The following is an 18,536-nucleotide window of genomic DNA, read 5'->3' on the forward strand; positions in this document are numbered from 1 at the left end:
TTTTAGGATCCAGGGAGGGTTCTCACCATCCCCTTTCATTCATGTATCCCAGATGGTCATTATATCATGAGGGCATGACGCCTTTCATCCCACAAAGGGGGGTTCCAGTACAGATGAGGGGCTAACAGAAGGTACTGAGCAGTGAGGGATAAAAGAGTGAAATAGAGAGCAGGCTTTGAGTAGGGTAGGAGACCCGGACTGGGTAGGACAAAACGGGGATGCAGTAGAGGAAAGCAAAAGAAATGCAATAAATTTTAAAACTTCCACTGGTGTCCTGAGCTGTTCCCAATGAGCCCAATTCCCAGGGGCTCAGGCATGAAAAGGTTCAGGACAAAGGGCAGTGGACACAGGGGCCCCAGACGGCGGGGGGGGGGGGCCCTTAACACCGGCTCTCTGTGGTATGGAGAAAGACATACCAGTTCAAGGGGTTCCTGGGTCCTCAAAGAGCTGCCCAACCCAAAGCCCTGGCTGGGGTTCAATTATCTTAACTCTAAAACAAAGAGGTTGAAGTGCATTGCATCAGTGTGTTCAACTTTTATTTTTTCTACCCTGGAATCTATTTTTCAAACAAAATCTGGAGCAAAACACAGAACTGACCCTTGAACAACCCAGGAGTTCAGAGCACTGACCACCTGTATGCAATTGAAAATCCATGTATAACTTGTGACATTCCAGAAATGTAACTACTCATAGCCGACTGTTGAAAGGAAGCCTTACCAATAATATACACATCCGATTAACACATATTTTGCATGTTATGTGTACTATATACTGTATTCTTACAACAAAGGAAGCCAGAGGAGAAAACACAATTAAGAAACTCACAAGACAGAGAAAATACATGCACAATACGGTACTGTATTTATCGAAGAAAGTCTGCATATAAGTGAACCGTGCAGTTCAAACCCATGTTGTTTGAGGATCAGCTGCATCCACACTATCTTATTAGTCAAGCTGATCTGGGTAATGTTCTGTCATTACCTTTCACAGAACTTGGTCCTTCTCTTTTCTGGCATTTTATGATTTCATGAGGTACACGAATCGTCGACATGTATACAATAGAATACTAACTAAGGAAGCAACTGAATTTTAAGAAACATTTAAGGAAAGAATCAAAACTGGATGATGTGGGAACCAAACTCTGTGGCGAATGTCCAAACTGGGTCACCAAGGCATGAAATAACCCTGTTTAACCTTTGGAGAAGGGAAAGCCCAGGTTCCCCATGTCCTTCCTGGCACAGCCTCAGGAGCAGGGGATGGGTGAATGATCTCCCATCTAGAATGATTACCAGCTAGAGGAGCTTTAGATACACATGAAGGATGACTAGCAGCTGTGCTCACAAACACAAATAAACCAGGAATAAAGGATGCCACGCACAAACCTTGATTCCGAGTTCAATGTTTTCTCCTCCATACACATCCATGCCAGGGTCAAGGAGACCGATTTCACCAAAGAACTTCCTGTTGACCACGAAGGAGCAGCCAATCATGGCTGGTGTCCTGTGGGAGAGAGAAAGAAGTCACAGTCAGCTGACAGATTATTCAGCCATGAGAAAGAGGGAAATCCCACCATTTGCAACAAACACTGGTGGACCTTGAGGGCATCGCGGTAAGCAAGAGGAGTCAGACAGAGAGAGACAAATACCATAGGTTGTCACTTAAAGTGAACTCAGAGGAATTGAGAGGAGAATGGTAGTTTCCAGGGGCTGGGGGTGGGGGGTGGGGGGCATGCTGGTCAAAGGGTCTAAACTTGCAGTTCGAAGATGAATACGTTCTGGAGATCCAATACACTGCATTGTGATCATGGTCAAGAATACTGTGCCATATACTTCAAAGATGCTAAGAGATTAGATCTTCCATGTGTTCACCACAAAGTGAAATGATAATTGTGTGATGTGACAGAGGGGATGGCTATTGCTATGATGTTAATCATACTGCAATATATAAATGTATCAAGTCAACACACTGTATGCCTTACCCGGTGTTGTATGGTACTTAAGAAGAAGAAGAGGGGAGCTGAGCCATCCAAGTGACAATATCAGAAGCCATCACAAGAAGTGCTGGATTTCACTCTGGCAAATCAAGTAGCTTCCCTGAACCCCTTGATTCCCACACCCCTCTTTCCATAAAGCTCTATTTGAACTTCAGACACACTTGGAGACCCAAACCCTCGAGTGACAACCCAGCTTCTGGGTGGCTTGCCCAGGATGGTCTCCCATGACGCGTGGCATCTGCAAACATGGGAACGGCTATCACGGTATGTCTAGTAACAGCCGTGTGATAGGGCGCGCATCCCTGGGCAGTTGCGAAGAAGCTTAGAGGTGAGGAATAAGAAAAGACTCATCCCAGAAACAAGTCCTCACAGATAGACCCCTCAGCCTGCTGAGAAGGCGATGCCCAGCAGAAAGATGGAAAATATCAGCAGGGTGGCCTGTGACCATAAAGTCCGGAAAAAAAGATTCATTCTTTATTTTTGTATATATGAATCCTCTTAATTACGTCTTCTAGGGTAGGTCAAAGGCACACGTTGGCTCACTGAAAATCAGAGAGAAACACCACCTGAAGCAAAATACCAAGGATGCATGTGCGGAATTGATGGAAATGCTCAATGCAATCCCCATAAAGGGGAACCATACTTTCTATGGATAGACGGCATGCTGACATACATTACATATTGTTTGGTATTAGACAGTATTACCTCGTGTACTGTGGGGTCATATGAACCAATCCTGGGCCATGCCCTTTCGCCTCTGCTTCCAGACTTTATAGGTGCCCTGATAATAAATTCATTCAGCAAATAGTTTCTCCCACAGACCATGTCTAAGGCCTCTAACCAATGCTGTAGCAGGTGTTCAAGAAACTCTAATAATAATAACAAATTAATATTAATTGTTATATGATAATTTTACTACATAATAGGATTAATGTTATTATTTTCATTACAGCCATTTATTAAGCAATTATGGAGTCTCAGGCACAAGGGCAAAGCCCTTTGGAGGCACTATTTCATTTACAAATTTCCACAGCCCTGGGAGGGAGGGAGGACCATCTCCATGGAAGAGCGGAGGCCCGTGGAGATTTGGTGACCTGAGTCCCAGGGTAGGGCTCAGGACCCATCCAACTTCAAACTCCTTCTGCTCCACTGTACTCTCCAGAAAAGTCTTTTTGCCAAAGGCCAGGAATGCTGTTAAGATGCTTTCCTGAGGAAAAGAGACAGGAAGGCAGGTGAAACCCCACAGGGGCCACCAGGAAGTATTAATTTGAAGGAATTCTCTTGAGCTGAACCATAAAGTTCAATGTTAGATCTTCAATGGCTCCTGATTTTGAACTTGATGCCCACCTTAATGTCCAGTTCTCTGACTCTATGGAACACTTCTTGGTACCCATGTGGTAGGGCAGCAGATGGGAACACTGGAAAAGTCAGTGCTCGGAGTTGATCAGACTAGTGTGAACGTTGACACCACCCCACCGAAAATCATATTTATGTGATGTTAATGGAGTGCTCTGGATCCCGGATAAGTCCCCATGGAGTATTGCTGTGAGAAGAGAAGCAGTGCACATACAGGAGGGCCCCCTGAATACTGTTCCCTTGCCCTCTCATTGTGAGGCCCATTTGTCATCTTTTTTCCAGAAACCATATACCAATTGCACCTCTGTACATGAGATGCCATGCTCTACTGATGTCACTCTGCCACACCCACCACACCAGGGAAAAGAACCACTTCACTTGCTCATTTCCTCCCTGCACTGCACCCCTCAGGGACAGGCAGCTGACCCCCGGCATGGAAAAGCACTATGTGAGCCCACCCTCCTTGGCCTCAGTTCCCTGAACCAGGAATGAGTGCCAAACCCAAACTGGGTCAACTGAATCATGGTTTTCCTGAAACTTGGAATCAGGCGGCTGTTGGAAGCTAGAACCCCATGGTTTCATTCATCTGTAGGACTCAACATGCCATTTTGGGGCAGCTGCAGCGGCCCCCATGTAAGCACACGATTGTACAGAGAAGGACACAGAGGCACGGTGGAGGTGTGAGGCTCTGGCAAGGAAGGGACTGCTTCTTGACCTTGGCCTCCCAACAGCCATCAGGCCCGGCTCTGCTCTCTGCCCCTGGGTCATGTGAGAGCCCCTGCATCTTAGTGTTCAATCTCCTTGACTCAAACCGTGTTAACTAGGTTTCTGTTCTTTGCAACGAAACAGCAATGCTAACAGATGCTGTCTCCTCCTACTTACTGAGGACATGTTATCACATGGCCAGAATCAGGGAGAGGGGAGGACATGGTACCACCCAGCCAGAAGAGGCAGACTGCAGAGAACAGTCATTGTGGGAGAGCTGAAAGCCAGGGTCCACCTAGTAACGGAGAAATGCCAGCAACTTGGACATGGGAAGTGCAGCCAAGTGCAGGAGTCTATAGAAAGGGGGGGACATGAGGCAGTGCCAGGACCATCTCAATTTTCTTGAGAACAAGTGCCGAGTGCATCAAGGAATTTTGGTAAGCTGGAACGGTCTCCCCAAAACCTCTGCTTAGCATCGTCCAATTCCCCACCTTCACATCCCTGCTTAGTGAAATCCTGCTCTAAGATGCTGTACTTTCTAATCCCTTGAGGGCAAGCAAGGCAGCTGCCATCAGACGGCACAGTTGGTCAACAAACGCTCTAGAAGGGGTGGCTTGGGGCACAGCCCCGTGGGAGAATGTTTCTCTGAGATTGGCCCAGGGCCCACATGCACCAGTATCGCCAGCATGGCTTTTTAGAAAATGCAGATTCCCAGGGTGCCTGGGTGCCTCAGTTGGTTGAGCGTCTGACTCAGGCTCAGGTCACAACCTCACAATTCACAAGTTCAAGCCTCGAGTCAGACTCTCTGCTATTAGCACGGAGCCCACTTTCAGAGAGACTGTCACCCTCTCTCTCTGTCCCTGCTGCCCTTACACACACACTCTCTCTCTCTTGCAAAAATAAATAAATTTTTAAAAAAAGGAAGAAAGAAAATGCAGATTCCCAAGTGCGGCCCAGAATCAGGGAACCAGGTTTATGGAGAAGGGACTTAGGAACTTGTGTTGGTACCAGCAGAGCCGGCCTGTGGAGTCATCTCCCCCAGAGCCATGAGAGTATCCCTCTAACTTGTTCCCAGGACCTACTGCCTTCCTGGCACGGAGCAGATGCCCACTGTCTACCGTTGAATAAATGAGTGACTGTAACAGAGCTGAGCTGCCCCTGTTGGGGAAGGGCTCCGTGACGTCTCAGGGACAGGCTGGCTCAACTGGACCGGAACCCGAGGACAGCAGGGGAGTATGCTGGAGTTACGGCTGGAGAGGAAGGGTGCAGAGCGGAGAAGACAGAGAGAAGGAGGAAGAGACATGGAGGAAGGAGGGGAGGGAGGGCTTCAAAGCATGAAATTTCCACTGTCTCGGAAGGTAGACAGGCCACTCGTTCCTTCTAGATCCCTCTCTCGACTGCTTTTTGGGAAACGTTTTTTCCTGTCAGGGAGCGTGATATTTTAGTGTAACTGACTTTATCAGGATTAGATTTTTCACGTGTGGCAGCAAGGAGGGAGTTCACAGGGGCCCTGATCTGCTGGTCACCGCTCTGCGTGGCACATTCAAGCTTGGTTCTCTACTGGAAGCCCTAGGACCCCTTACGACATAACAGAGAGGTCCCCCAGGGTCTCCTCGCTGAAACCAGGCCAGGCTGGTGCTGGGGCCCACAGAAGGCCACAGCAAAGCAAGTGGATGGCCAGCAGAAGCTGAAGGTGAAAGGCAGGGAGCTGGCCCTAAGAAGATGGAGACATGGACTAAATACATGACCGTTATTGTTGGTGGCAGCATGTGCGAAGGTCCCCAAAAGGTCACAGTAAAAACCCAGCTGCTGTGTCAGGAAGAGGGAGCTCACCGTTCCATGCCCTGGCTCTGTAGGGAGGTGGCACCTGATGGGAACAGCGGACAAAAGAGGCTAGAACCAACCTGGAGACCCCCCATTCTGCCCTGAAGGTGGCCTCTTCGAAGCAAAGACGTTAGTGCTGGGGACAGCACAAGGCTCCTAGCAGGTGGCCAAATCGACCTGGGTATCCCCACCCCCAGCCAGGCTGGCCACCATTGCTGGTGAGGCCAGTGGGACAACTGGTTTGAATTCTGGAACTACCCAGGGCACCTGGGTGGCTCGACTGGTTAAGTGCCTGGCTTCAGCTCAGGTCATGATCTCACAGTCAGTGGGTTCGAGCCCCACGTTGGGCTCTGTGCTGAGAGCTAGCTCAGAGCCTGGAGCCTGCTTCAGATTCTGTGTCTCCCTCTCTCTCTGCCCCTCCTCCACTCTCAAAAATAAATAAGTATTAAGGAAAAAAATTTAATTCTGGAACTACCCGGCTGGGCGATGATGAGCAGTGCTGTCTCAGCACAGGGAGAAGCAGGTCTGCACGAGCAAAGTCCTCCCAGCCTTACCTGGGAGCTGGCACTGCGCAGGCGGGCTTAGCCCGACCGGCCTCCCACTGAGAACCAAGAGGCAAACTGTGCCTCTATTTCCCCTCTGGTTTCCTCACCACCTGCCAGGCCGAGCCAGCCACAGCCGACGGCACTTCGGGGCCAACGGCATCCTGGAATGTGAAGCCTACGGCTTTGTTCTTCAGACTCAACTGTGATTACCGCCCTTGGTGCAAACATTTCCATTCAAAACCGTTCAAAAATGATAATCATATTAAGGGATCTGCCAAAGTCTAATAGCTCTATTACAGAGGAGAAGAACAGAAATTAAAAATAATCACTTTCATTGTTGCTGGTGCGCAGAATATATGCAACACACACAACCGTTCCAGCTGAGAGGGAGGTGGAAGGGAGAATGGTCGCCAAATGTGAAGCTCCTTGGCGTCCACACTTCCCCTGCTCCTAAGTGCCACGGGTCCTCTTGGGTTGTAGGTATTTCCCCCTCACACCCCTTCATCGGCTCCCTATTCTCTCCTCAGTTAAGGATGGGCACGTCCTTCCCAGTCCTCCTCCGCACCTTCCCAGCCACATGCCTCACAGATGCCATGGCCTGGCTACTCTGGGCTATTGGTTGTTGAGACCGTGTGTCCCTTCTTCTGAAATGCCCTCCCTGGGACCACCTCCATCCATCCAAATCCTACCCACCCTTCCAAGCACATTTCTTTCTTTTTTAAAATTTTTAATGTTTTTATTTATTTTGGATACAGAGAGAGACAGAGCATGAGAGGGGGAGGAGCAGAGAGAGAGGGAGACACAGAATCTGAAGCAGGCTCCAGGCTCTGAGCTAGCTGTCTGCACAGAGCCTGACGCGGGGCTCGAACCCACGAATGTGAGATCTGACCTGAGCCGAAGTCAGAGGCTTAACCAACTGAGCCACCCAGGTGCCCCACATTTCTTTCTTTCTAAAAAAGAAATTAATTTATGTCAAAAAAATCTAATGCCTACCATATAGGAAATATACCTCGACAAGAATAAGAAAACTAAATCATTACTTTCTTTTTTTATTTAAAAAGGTTTTCTTTTAAATATATTTATTTATTTATGAGAGAGAGAGAGAGAGAGAGAGAGAGAGAGAGAGAGAGAGAGGGCAAGGGTGGGGCAGAGAGAGAGGGAAACACAGAATCCGAAGCAGGCTCCAGGCTCTGAGCTGTCAGCACAGAGCCCGACACGGGGCTTGAACTCACAAACCGTAAGATCATGACCTGAGCCAAAGTTGGACACTTAACCAACTGATTCACCCAGATGCCCCCAAAATCATTACTTTCTGACCAGGAGCACTCAGTTTCAATTACCATCTCCCATCTTTCCAGCTCAGTTCCTCAAGCACTGTGGACCCACCCATCTTTCTTCCTTTCATTCTTTCTGTTTCTTTTTTCTTTTCTTTCTCTCTTTCTCTCTCTCTTTCTTTCTTTCTTTCTCTTTCTTTCTTTCTTTCTTTTTCTTTCTTTCTTTCTTTCTTTCTTTCTTTCTTTCTTTCTCTTTCTTTCTTTTTCTTTCTTTCTTTCTTTCTTTCTTTCTTTCTTTCTTTCTTTCTTTCTTTCTTTCTTTCTTTCTTTCTTTCTTTCTTTCTTTTTCTTTCTTTCTCTTTCCTTCCTTCCTGCCTGCCTGCCTGCCTGCCTTCCTTCCTCCCTTCCTTCTTTTAGAGAGAGAGAGAAAGACAGCATAAGCATGGACAGGGGAGGGGCAGAGGAAGAGGGAAGGAGAGAATCTTAATCAGGCTCTGTGCTCAGTGCAGAGCCCACAGTGGGTCTCGATCTCGCCACTCTGGGATCATGACCTGAGCTGAAATCAAGAATGGGGTGCTTACCTGCCTGAACCACCCAAGCGCCCCTCCCACCCATCTTTCTGTCCCACTTGGGCCTCTGGGCCATTGGCCCTGTGGACCCCCATCCTATCCAGCCTAAAGCCACATCAGCTGTTGTAACAGTGCCCTGGTACCCCACCCTGCGTCCCTTTGCTTTTCTCAGCTGGCAAAACCCTAATGCCCATGAGCACCATGTTCTGCCCAGGCCACCCCGGTAACACACACCAGCTGATCTTGCTTTAAATTCAGGTCTGGGAGCCTCCAGTGGGTCTCAGTGCTGCCCTTTGATCCTGCTGCAGGACCCAAGCTACTCCTCTCTCGCTGTCCTTGAAGACTCAGCCACACCTCGGCCTCCCTCCTCAAGCCTCTAACACCTTCTTCCTCACTCTCCCCTGATGACCCTGCTTCCTATTTCCCTAGAAAGGCGGCAAACAATAAAGAAAGTCCCAGCCTCCCACTTCTACTCACTTAGTGAACTGTCACCCTCTTTCCTTCCTTTTGCTCTCACTGAACTCTAAGCTCAACTGACCCCATGCTTTTAGCTGAGGCCAACCCCCCAACTGTTCTCCCTTGTCACTCAGGGCCTCACTCCAGTAATCCCCCTCCCCTCAATGTGCCTGTATTAAATGGCATCTTGGGCCTTCCCGACTGGGGAGGGACCGCCCCTCCCAGGGCAGGCAATTCTTAGAGGCAGCGGAGACGGATAGGGAACATGCCTTTCCTATGCAAACTAGCCAACCCAGAGCCTACACTTCCAGCCATTATCTGGCTCTTATACTCCAGGGGGCAATATCTCTCTGCCCTGATCATCCTGGGGGCCAGGAACCAGATGACTGGAGACAGCTGAGACTTCCGGCCAGCTAATCCTAAACCTGAGCAGCAGCTTACCCTGCCTTGCCCATTCCTTCTTGAGAAAATCACAGTAAAGACACCTGCCCATGCTTTCCCCTCACTTCTTCTGCCTCCTGACTGACTCGGTGCTTCCTCAAATGGCTCTGCGTGCCTAGCATGCCTCCTCTTAGGAACCGTGAGTAACGGACTAGCTTTCTGATGGCATTGACCTCTTGGATCCTTTGTCCTCATCGTGCCTGAAAAAAAAAAAACTCTAGGTACATCCTAGAATGATACTGTACATTACTGGCCCATCCCAGTCCTGGGCTGGGTCATAGCAGCCAACATAGCCTATAGCTCCTCTTTGCACCGCTTCCCTTACAGCCCCCCACTCCTCATTTTACAGTCCCCCTTACAGCAAACCTCCTTTAAAGCACTGTCTGTACCCGTGCCTCTAGTTCCTCTCTCCAGTTCTCTCCTAGACCCACTCAATCAGCAATCAGGCTTTCACCTCCATTGCATGTGCGTTTGTCAAGGTCAGAGACGACTCATCTTAAACGCAGTGTCCAATGCCCAATGCTCAGTCCTCATCACGTGTGCCTTCCCAGGGGCATCCAACACAGTGGCTGATTCCCTTTTCTTGGAAGCGGATCTCCACTGGGCATCCAGGGCACCGCTCATGCCTAGCTGTCTTCCTGGATGCTCCTGTCAATGTCTGCTGACTTTTCCTTTTCCCTCTGCTGTTCAAGGTTGGAGGACTTCAGGCAAGGTCCTGGGATCTCTCTTCTCCATCTATACTCACTCCTTAATGGTCTCATTTGCTCTTGTGGCTTTCAACAGCATTTATGTATGAAGAGCTTCCAAATTCACACTCCAGTCTGAATCCTTCCTCTAGAATCCAGACTGGCAGATCCAACTGCCTATTCAACATCTCCACTGTGTCCAAGAGACCTCTCAAACATGGCTGAACTGGGATTTTTTGCCTTCTTCCTGCTCAAATCTGCCTCACATCCAGTCTGTCTTATCTTAGGTAATGTCAACTCCATTCTTCCAAATATTGAGGTAAAAACTTTGGTGTTGGCCTTGGTGCCAGGCTGTCAGAAATTCCTTAGGCTCTACCTTCAAGACACATCTGGGATCTGATGACCTCTTTCCTCCTTCACCACCACAATCTAGGGTAAGCCATCATCATATTGCCTCGGTTACCAAAATGGCCTCCCAATGGGCCTCTGCTTCCTTTAGTAACCTCTCAACAGAGCATCTAGAATGATCTACTGAAATAGAAACCAGATCAAGCTATGCCTCTGATGCAAACCCTCCAATGATCCCCCACTTCCTTTGGAGCAAAAGCCAGGGTCTCACAATAGCCCACTAGGCTCCATCTATACATTCTGTGTTCCTGGGGCTTCTCTGACCTCCTCTCCTTGACTTCTCTGATCCAGTTATACCAACCTGTACATGCATGTTCATAGCAACATTATTCACAATAGGCTAAAGGTTGAAACAACCCAACGTCTGTCAATAGATGAGTGGATAAGCGAACTGTAGTATATCTATGCGGTGGAGTACTATTCAGCCATAAAAAGGAATAAAGAACTAATACATACTGTCACATGGGTGACCCTCAAAAACATCATGCTGAGGGACAAAAGCCAGATGCAATGGGTCATAGATTATATGATTCCATTTATTTGAAATATCCAGAACAGGCAAAACCACAGAACTAGAAAGCAGCTTAGTGGTTTTAGTGGTTGTCAGGGACAGTGAGGAAGGGATAACAGGGAGTTACTGCTTAATGGGTATAGGGTTTCCATTTGGGGTGATGAAATTGTTCTGGAAAGAAAGAGTGGGGACTGTTACACAGCACTGTGAAAGTGCTTTCTGACACTGAATTGTACACTTAACATGGTTAAAATGGTAAATTTGATGTGTATTTTACCAGACTAATAACTACAGAGCTGATGGTAACAATCCTTAAGCTTTCTTTGATTGTCATGCTACATTATAATATCAACCCAAATTTTCAGTCGCTGTTAGAACAGAAGGTGGGAGACTGGGGCGGTGGTTCCGTCTCCATTCTTTCTGTTCATGAGGACAGATTAAGCGCACTAAAAGTAAGGTCTCAAAAATGTGTGTGTGTGTGTGTGTGTGTGTGTGTGTGTGTGTGTGCGTGTGTGTGTTTGGAGTGTGAGCAGAGGAGGGCCGGAGGGGGGGGAGACAGAGAGAGAGAGAGAGAGAGAGAAATCTTAAGTAAGGCTCCATGCCCAGCCCAGAGCCCCAACTCGGGGCTCAAACTCATGAACCATGAGACTATGACCTGAGCCAAAATCAAGAATCAGATGCATAACTGACTGAGCCACCAGTTGCCCCAAGTTCCCCAAATATTTCAAGTTTTAGCCCAAACCCCGTATTTTCAATCTGGGATAAATGGTTGTACCATGGTGAGCACCATGGTCCTTCTAGAAGGGGTGGAAATACATGACCTCAGGGCTCAGGAAGAGTACGTTAAACATCCTGCTGGGCAGTCATCCAACCATTGGTGACTCAGTTTCTTTACCTACAAACTGGGCATGAAACTTCCCTGATGACCTAATAGGATTGTGGTAAGAATCTGAGGAGATATGTAAACGTATCTATAAAAAAGGGAGAGGGAGTAGGGTAAGGGTGGGGTAGAGCTGGTGATGCAGGGTCCTGGCAAATGGTGTCGCTTTAAGAAACAGTTCAGGTCTACAGGGAGCCAGGCAAAGGAGGCTGCCGGGAGGAAAGGGAAATAAGAAAGTCTGGTACAGCATAGCACAGAGGCGGGACATTGGGATAAGTACTGGGGCAGGTGTGTGAAAACACCCTAAGGAACAGAGTGGGGCAGACATAGTGGCCCCAAGAGAAATGCCTGTCCAGCCTGCAGTGTCCAGCCTGTCCTGAGGTCATCTTCCCTCAACTCCACAATTGAGGCCAAGTCTGTGCCTGTCCACGGAGAGTCCAAGAAAAGGTGCGTGCAATCCTACTTCCATTGTTCCCAGTGCCGGGAACCATCTTGGAATGCAGATTCTCTATTCCAAATGCTTTATCATTAATTGTAGAGAAAGGGTCTGAGGAGGGATCATGTGTGTGCACTCACTCATTCATTCACCTGGTCAGCAAGCACTATAAGGCAATGGAGGACACCTTTGTTAGGCTAAGTCCTGAGGACTCGAGGAGATAAAAGCACACGTAACAGTGTCCTAGTGAGCAAGCAAACACGATTTTCTGGTTGTTGTTTCTTAGTAAAGATGTTTTGTGGTCGAAGTCATGGCACCTTTGTTATCATTAGTGAGCGAAGACATTGGAGTGGGAAGATCAGGCTCCAGTGGTAGAGTGGAAAGAAGGTGCTAGAAGACAGAGACTCTGCTGCTCTGTGGCCTGTTGGACGAGGTGATGTGCTGTTTCTTTCTTCTGAACCTCAACGCTCCTGATTCGCAGTGATTACTCCTACCAGGGCGCATGCTTGTCACTGTGTGGCTTGCTGTCTTGGTCACCGCGGAGGGTGCTAAGATATGCCCTAGCCTGTCTTTTAAGCCATGCTGCTCTCATAGGTCCCAGCTGCCCCCTGGCCCCTGTCGTTAGTGGCCATGGCCATGTCTCCAAATTCACAGTTCATGAGTCAGAGATCCAGAGCTCACCCTGTTTTCTCTTTTCATGATTCCAGCTGGCCTGCCTCACCGGGACTTGCTGCCTTCCTCCGTCCTCATGCTCAAACACCTGCCATTTGCATCGGTCCCAGCTCTGCTTTAGCTAATGTCCAGGTCTGTTTGCTGAGCACCTTCTAATACCAAGACCCCATTTGGAGGAAAAGCCTATAAAACTCTACTCTGTCCGTGGGGTTGTCCCTTAAAGAATTTCTGCAAATCTTGTTCTCAGGGTATGACCAGCACTGGGTATTTTGTTGGGATTGTCAGCGTCTTCAGCACTAGGTAGCTTGGTTAATCAAAATGTGCTTGTTTCAGTGCATTTGTTACAATAACATATGTGATGAGTACTTTGACATCATTTCCTAATACACAGAAAAGGGGGTCTCACGTGGATGTCACCCTTCTCCAGCTACCCTACGGCACAGAGATTGATGTGCTCAAGTGACCAAAAGACAGAGCAGGGATGGGAGAGGACAACGCCCTGTACTGAAAAAAAAAAAAAAAAAGGATGTATCGGTGCTGCCTTAGGACGATTCCTATTTACCCCTACCCTCAAAGCAGCTCACCTTGGTAGGTGCTATTCATCCCATTTTCTGGCCGAGGAATCTGAGGTTAGAAGCTAGGTGAACTGGTCAAGGGCAGACATGTGCAAGTTAAGTGCAGAGCTTGGAGCAACCTGGTGGGGCCCTCCTAGGCATCCTGGCTGTCTCCCAAACAAGGTCACCCAAAACAGGTAGCAGCTAAAAGCCCGTGCACTGGGTGGAAGAAGTGGTCCCGCTCTGAAGATTTCTGGGAACTTGCAGCTGCTGCACACTAAAAATACAATTTGGGGGAAGGAGTTGGCTGGCTTGCATAGAATTCTCAACTGGCACAGTACAGTAATTTAATACTCAGATTTCCATTTGCCTCTGCTATACATATAAATACCAAAAGGGTAAGTGATGCTGCCTTTTAAAAAATCAAATGCTGTATCCAGCACACAAATATCTCACAAGAAAATAGGACCCAAAGGCCAGTGATTCGTCTGTTAAATGGAGGTAGCACTTTCCCTTTTGTTGCTGAAGAGATAATTCACACTGAAACAACAACTGCTTCCAGATTGGGAAGTGAACTGTCTGGGTATAAAGAGCCCTTCCTCGTGGAGGATAAAGGAAATGTTCATCTCTCTGGAGTGTGATTTTTCACAGATGCAGAAAATGCCAGTGGGGATTGAAGTTGCCAGTTCCGAAAGCATTTCCTTGGCTGGCTGATTCTGCCTCGGCTTGTTTTATTAAAACAAAGACCACATCAAAACTCTCCAGTAAGACGTTTCCTACAAGTAATCTTCTCAGCGTAACACTTTCGCTCTTTGCTAATCACATTTTCTGTAGGCTTTGGGAAATTGATTTGCAAATAATCCTTTGAAGACAGTTTTTGTAAAGGCACAGAGTTGCTAAAGAAGTGGTAACACATTAAGCCATTAGCGGCCATCAACGCTTTGTGTATGGGTATATTTAAGTGTCCGGTTAGCTATCTTGTGAGATAAAACAGAGGTTGGGTGAATGTTAGGGGAAGAGAAAAAGAAGAAAGGTCTAGAACAGGGGTCAGGACACTATATCATCTGTTTTTGTCCAACCTGAGGACTAAGAATGCTGTTTATAGATGAACATATAAATTTGAAGATGAGAACACTAGCAAAATGTTACCCCTCCCCCAACCAAAATTCCACTATTCTCATTAGTAGACATGAACTCCAAACATTTGTACTCATCATTATTACATTTGAGATTTCATCAATAAAATATTTGTGGAAATTGGGCTTTGCTCTTGTTTATAGGTATCCTACATAACAGTTTTGAATTTGCCTTTTGGATTATAAAGCCTAAAATATTTACTATTTGGTTCCTTTAGAGAACAAATTTGCTGAACTCTGTCCTAGAACACGGGCCCTGGAAGGGAGTATAGGCCTCATATGGAGTAACATGGTCTCAGGAGACTGGCAAAAAGGTAACTTTTTTTTTAATTTTTAAAATCTTTTTTAAATTTACTTTTGAGAGAGAGAGAGAGAGAGAGACAGAGACAGAGAGACAGAGAGACAGAATGAGCAGGGAAGGGTCAAGAGAGAGGGAGGCACAGAATCCGAAGACAGGCTCCAGGCTCTGAGCTAGCTGTCAGCACAGAGCCCGACGCGGGGCTTGAACCGTGAGATCATGACCTGAGCCAAAGTTGGAGGCTTAACCAACTGAGCCGCCCTGGCGCCCCTAAAAAGGTAACTTTGCAAAGGACAGATAAGGGACTTGGGGAGAGAAAGACTTGAAAGACAGATGCATGTTCTCCAGACACCAGGGCTGATGTGAGAGCAAATCTCATGAAAGCTTTGGGCTGCACACTCAAAAGTGGCATCGGGCTAGCAACTCATGTTGCTCTATAAAGAAAGTGAAAGGGCACATAATTTTCCGGCCCAGAATATGCTTCTTTGGTGTAAGGATTCTCTTGAGCTGGTTATCTTTAAGAAACAGCAGACATAGGAGAAGCTCTGAAAACCCACCCTTTGGAAAGAGAAATCCACATTTATAAGGGATATCTCCATTCGTAAGGGTGTCTCTATCTCTGTACCAGGAGGGGAAGGATGACTCTAAGTCTCTAGAAATTCTTTTCAATAGAGAAGACACCCACTGAAATCACCACAACAAATCTTACCCTTGTTGACTGTGCTTTTCCTGGTCACCCCCCATTGAGAGGCCTCCCTTCTCTGCGCCATCTTTTTTTGGTCTTTAGCTGAAGAGGTGTTTAGGGTGCTGGCTTGGGCCCTCTTGGGGAGTTACTCAGTTTTGCTCAATCTCTCCCACGTATATAGAAGGCATATGTGTTATTAAACTTATGTTTGTTTTTCTCCTATGAATCTTTTTATAATGGGGGGATTATGGCCAAAAACTTAGAAGGGTACAAGGAAAATTATTTTTCCTCCCCTATAAAGGAAGAGTATTGAGATTTATGCATGGTAGAGGATCTTTCTGAGGAGGTCTGAGGCCATCCTATATAAATGCAGGCATTGAGGGATAAAATACGATTAGAAATATCTAAGTGGGAACACAGAGGCAAAGGGGGAAATGAGTGGAATAAGACGATGCCAAGGGTGAGCAGAGTGCACATAACGCATGCTTAATGAAGGTGGGCCACAATGCAGCACAGGCTTTCTGGCAGTCACTGCAAAAAGAGTTACTGGAATCATCTGCAGCGTCTAAAAGATTTTTAAAAGAGAAGTACAGACACTTGGCTCCTAAGTCTCCCCCCAGAATTTCTCCACTGAAAAACTTGGTGAACCATCTCCTCAAAACACTGCTTTAATACCACAAGCTCCCCAAATCTGTTTCTTAAAAGACTCTTCAGCATTGGCCCACAGCATTTACCTATGTATAATAAGATGAGAGCAATTGTTTTCAGTGCCAAAATGAGGTCAAAGGAAGAGAATAGCTTTCTTATGGCCTTGTTTGCTTATGGTCAGATTAGCAGTAAAGCAGTTGTATGAAAGTAGTCAAATAAAGCATGTATTTTGAAATATATGCGTATGCTTTTCTATTTGGATTCACTATTTCATCCAGAGGCAGTCGGAGCTTTGAGATGAGTAAAGACTGTCAGAACTAAGATGAAAAGAAGCAAAGAAGTGTTAATTTTCAGTTGTGACTATAAAGCTGACTCTTGAAACTGACTTCTGAAACAGTCTGGAAGCCAGGATTTCAAGTGCATTAGCCATGCACTGAGGAAAGATGTTTTCTAAATTCGGACCTCCTTTGAATTATCAGGCAAAGACAAGATGGAGGTTGTGATATGGCCATGGGTCTCAGTGCTGGCTCACTTCAGGATCATTTGGGGAGTTCTGACAAACCACCTGAGCTTGGACTCACTCCAAGACCCTCAGATTCAACTGATCTACATCCATATTTAATTCAAAAGTGCATGCATCCAGGGTTGAGAACCACGAACAGATCGAATCTTTCCAATCCCTCAAAGAGGCTACTTCTTTGTGGGTTGGGGGCAAAGTCTATAGAGAATGGAGAAAGGGAGATAGACCTGAGGCAGGCCTCCTCTGAGGGGGGTTTAGTTTGTCATACCACTGGGTTGGGAATCAGGGTGTGGGAAGAAAAATTTTGCAAATAGATTTGATTCTAGGAAGGCAAAAGCTTTTCTTGTTGTCTAAGGTTAAAAGCAGGCTACTCAAGATGGGCCACTTTAGTATGATAATGATTTTGAGTTAACATCAATAAAAACCCAGCAGATTCAGGAAAAAAAACTTTGCCTCTCCCTCAATTGCCAAAATTTCCACTGGAAAAGAGAGCCTCTACCAGGATGAGAGGTATTAGCAGAGATTCCTCTTTACCTAAAAAAATGTATCTGCATAATAGGGCAACTTTGGTTTTCCAAACATCTCCTCCTACCTTCCTGCTAGTATCTTCCTTCCCTTTGTAACCTCAGGCCTCCTACCCCTCCCCTTAGTTCATATAAGCCTCATGCTGCCTCAATGTCTTTGGAATTTCAAGTCCCTGTGGATTCCCCACAGGTACAAAACTAGATTTGATTTTCTCCTGTTAATGTCTCACGTTAGCTTTGTTCATAGTCCAGCTAGAAGGATGTTGAAAGGAAAAGAAAATTTCTTCCTCTCCAACACTGCCTAGCACTCTGAAGGAGGGAGAATGTCTTGCAAAATACCCAGGCAGTGGGGCAGAGATGGTTGAGTGGTGTTTAGGCAGACAGAAGACTTAAAATAGTGCTCTTAGTGCCCACGGCTAGTTCCTGACTTGCAGGAAATTCTGATGTTCCCTCATTTCCCAGAGGAGTAGTAGGAAAAGCCTGGATCCAGGGACTCATGGGAATGAAGGAGGGCACAGAATGTATGGATATGATACCTGGAGTTTAGGACCAGGACCAGGGATATCAGCAAAGAATAGAGGATAAAACTCAGAAGACAGGGAGGTAGGAGACATGTCAACCACTGGATGGTTACAGAGGACAGGCCGCAGCCCAGACACCTCTCCCCATCACCACTGTGCAGTGCCAGTTCATGCATGCTCCTAGGGGTTATTCAAGAGGGGAAGCAGGAGAGGAAGATCCTTTGATGGGAAAGAGCAATGCTTACAGAGAATAGGCTGTTTAATTGGGATTTAACTGAGCAACTGACTTCAGAGAAACGGAATTTTAAGTTGGAAGAAACTGAGTTTCCTTCAGACAACAAAATTAGTTATCTTTTTCATCATCAGTGAAAATGCAGGCTAGGGATCAAGTTGGACTCAAATACAGAAGAACAAAGTCAACATTTTCCACATCTGACTTGCAACTACAATTTAAAACTTGCTACAGGATTTGGAGTACTTAGAAAAAAATGAATGGCCTCTAAGACACCAACAGAAAACTAGGAGAGAAAAAGAACAAAGGAGTCACATAAGGAAAACAACATTTCTGGGAAGTAATTTGGCAAAATGTCTCACAAATCTTAACAGTGTATATGTCTTACATGTAGAAATTCCATGTCTATTAATTTATCCTAGAGAATAATAATTATTTCCACCTCTGAGAATGTTGGATTATGTGATTTGGACAACTTTCCAACTAAAAACAGTGAAAAAAAACTGGATTAAAACACTTAAATTGTAATAAAACCATTAAAGATGAACAAAATGTAAATTATTGAGTTGAGATATGGCCAAGATAGGAATAAAGGGAGAGAATCCCAACACTAGGTTTGCTTCTGTCCAGAGCTATGCATGCATACAGAAAAAGGGGCTGGA

The 18,536-nt window shown here is 46.5% G+C and overlaps 1 protein-coding gene across 1 annotated transcript in view; it reads right to left on the reverse strand.

The window, feature by feature from the left end:
• Positions 1-18,536, reverse strand: part of GALNT17 (polypeptide N-acetylgalactosaminyltransferase 17) — a 430,076-nt gene that overhangs the window by 101,759 nt on the left and 309,781 nt on the right. The window contains exon 6 of the mRNA XM_029948842.1: positions 1,383-1,500. Within this exon, the coding sequence (XP_029804702.1) occupies positions 1,383-1,500 (118 nt within the window). The remainder of the gene's footprint in view (positions 1-1,382; positions 1,501-18,536) is intronic.

Source organism: Suricata suricatta, chromosome 8, assembly GCF_006229205.1.
Source record: "Suricata suricatta isolate VVHF042 chromosome 8, meerkat_22Aug2017_6uvM2_HiC, whole genome shotgun sequence".
In the NCBI taxonomy this organism is placed as follows: domain Eukaryota; kingdom Metazoa; phylum Chordata; class Mammalia; order Carnivora; family Herpestidae; genus Suricata; species Suricata suricatta.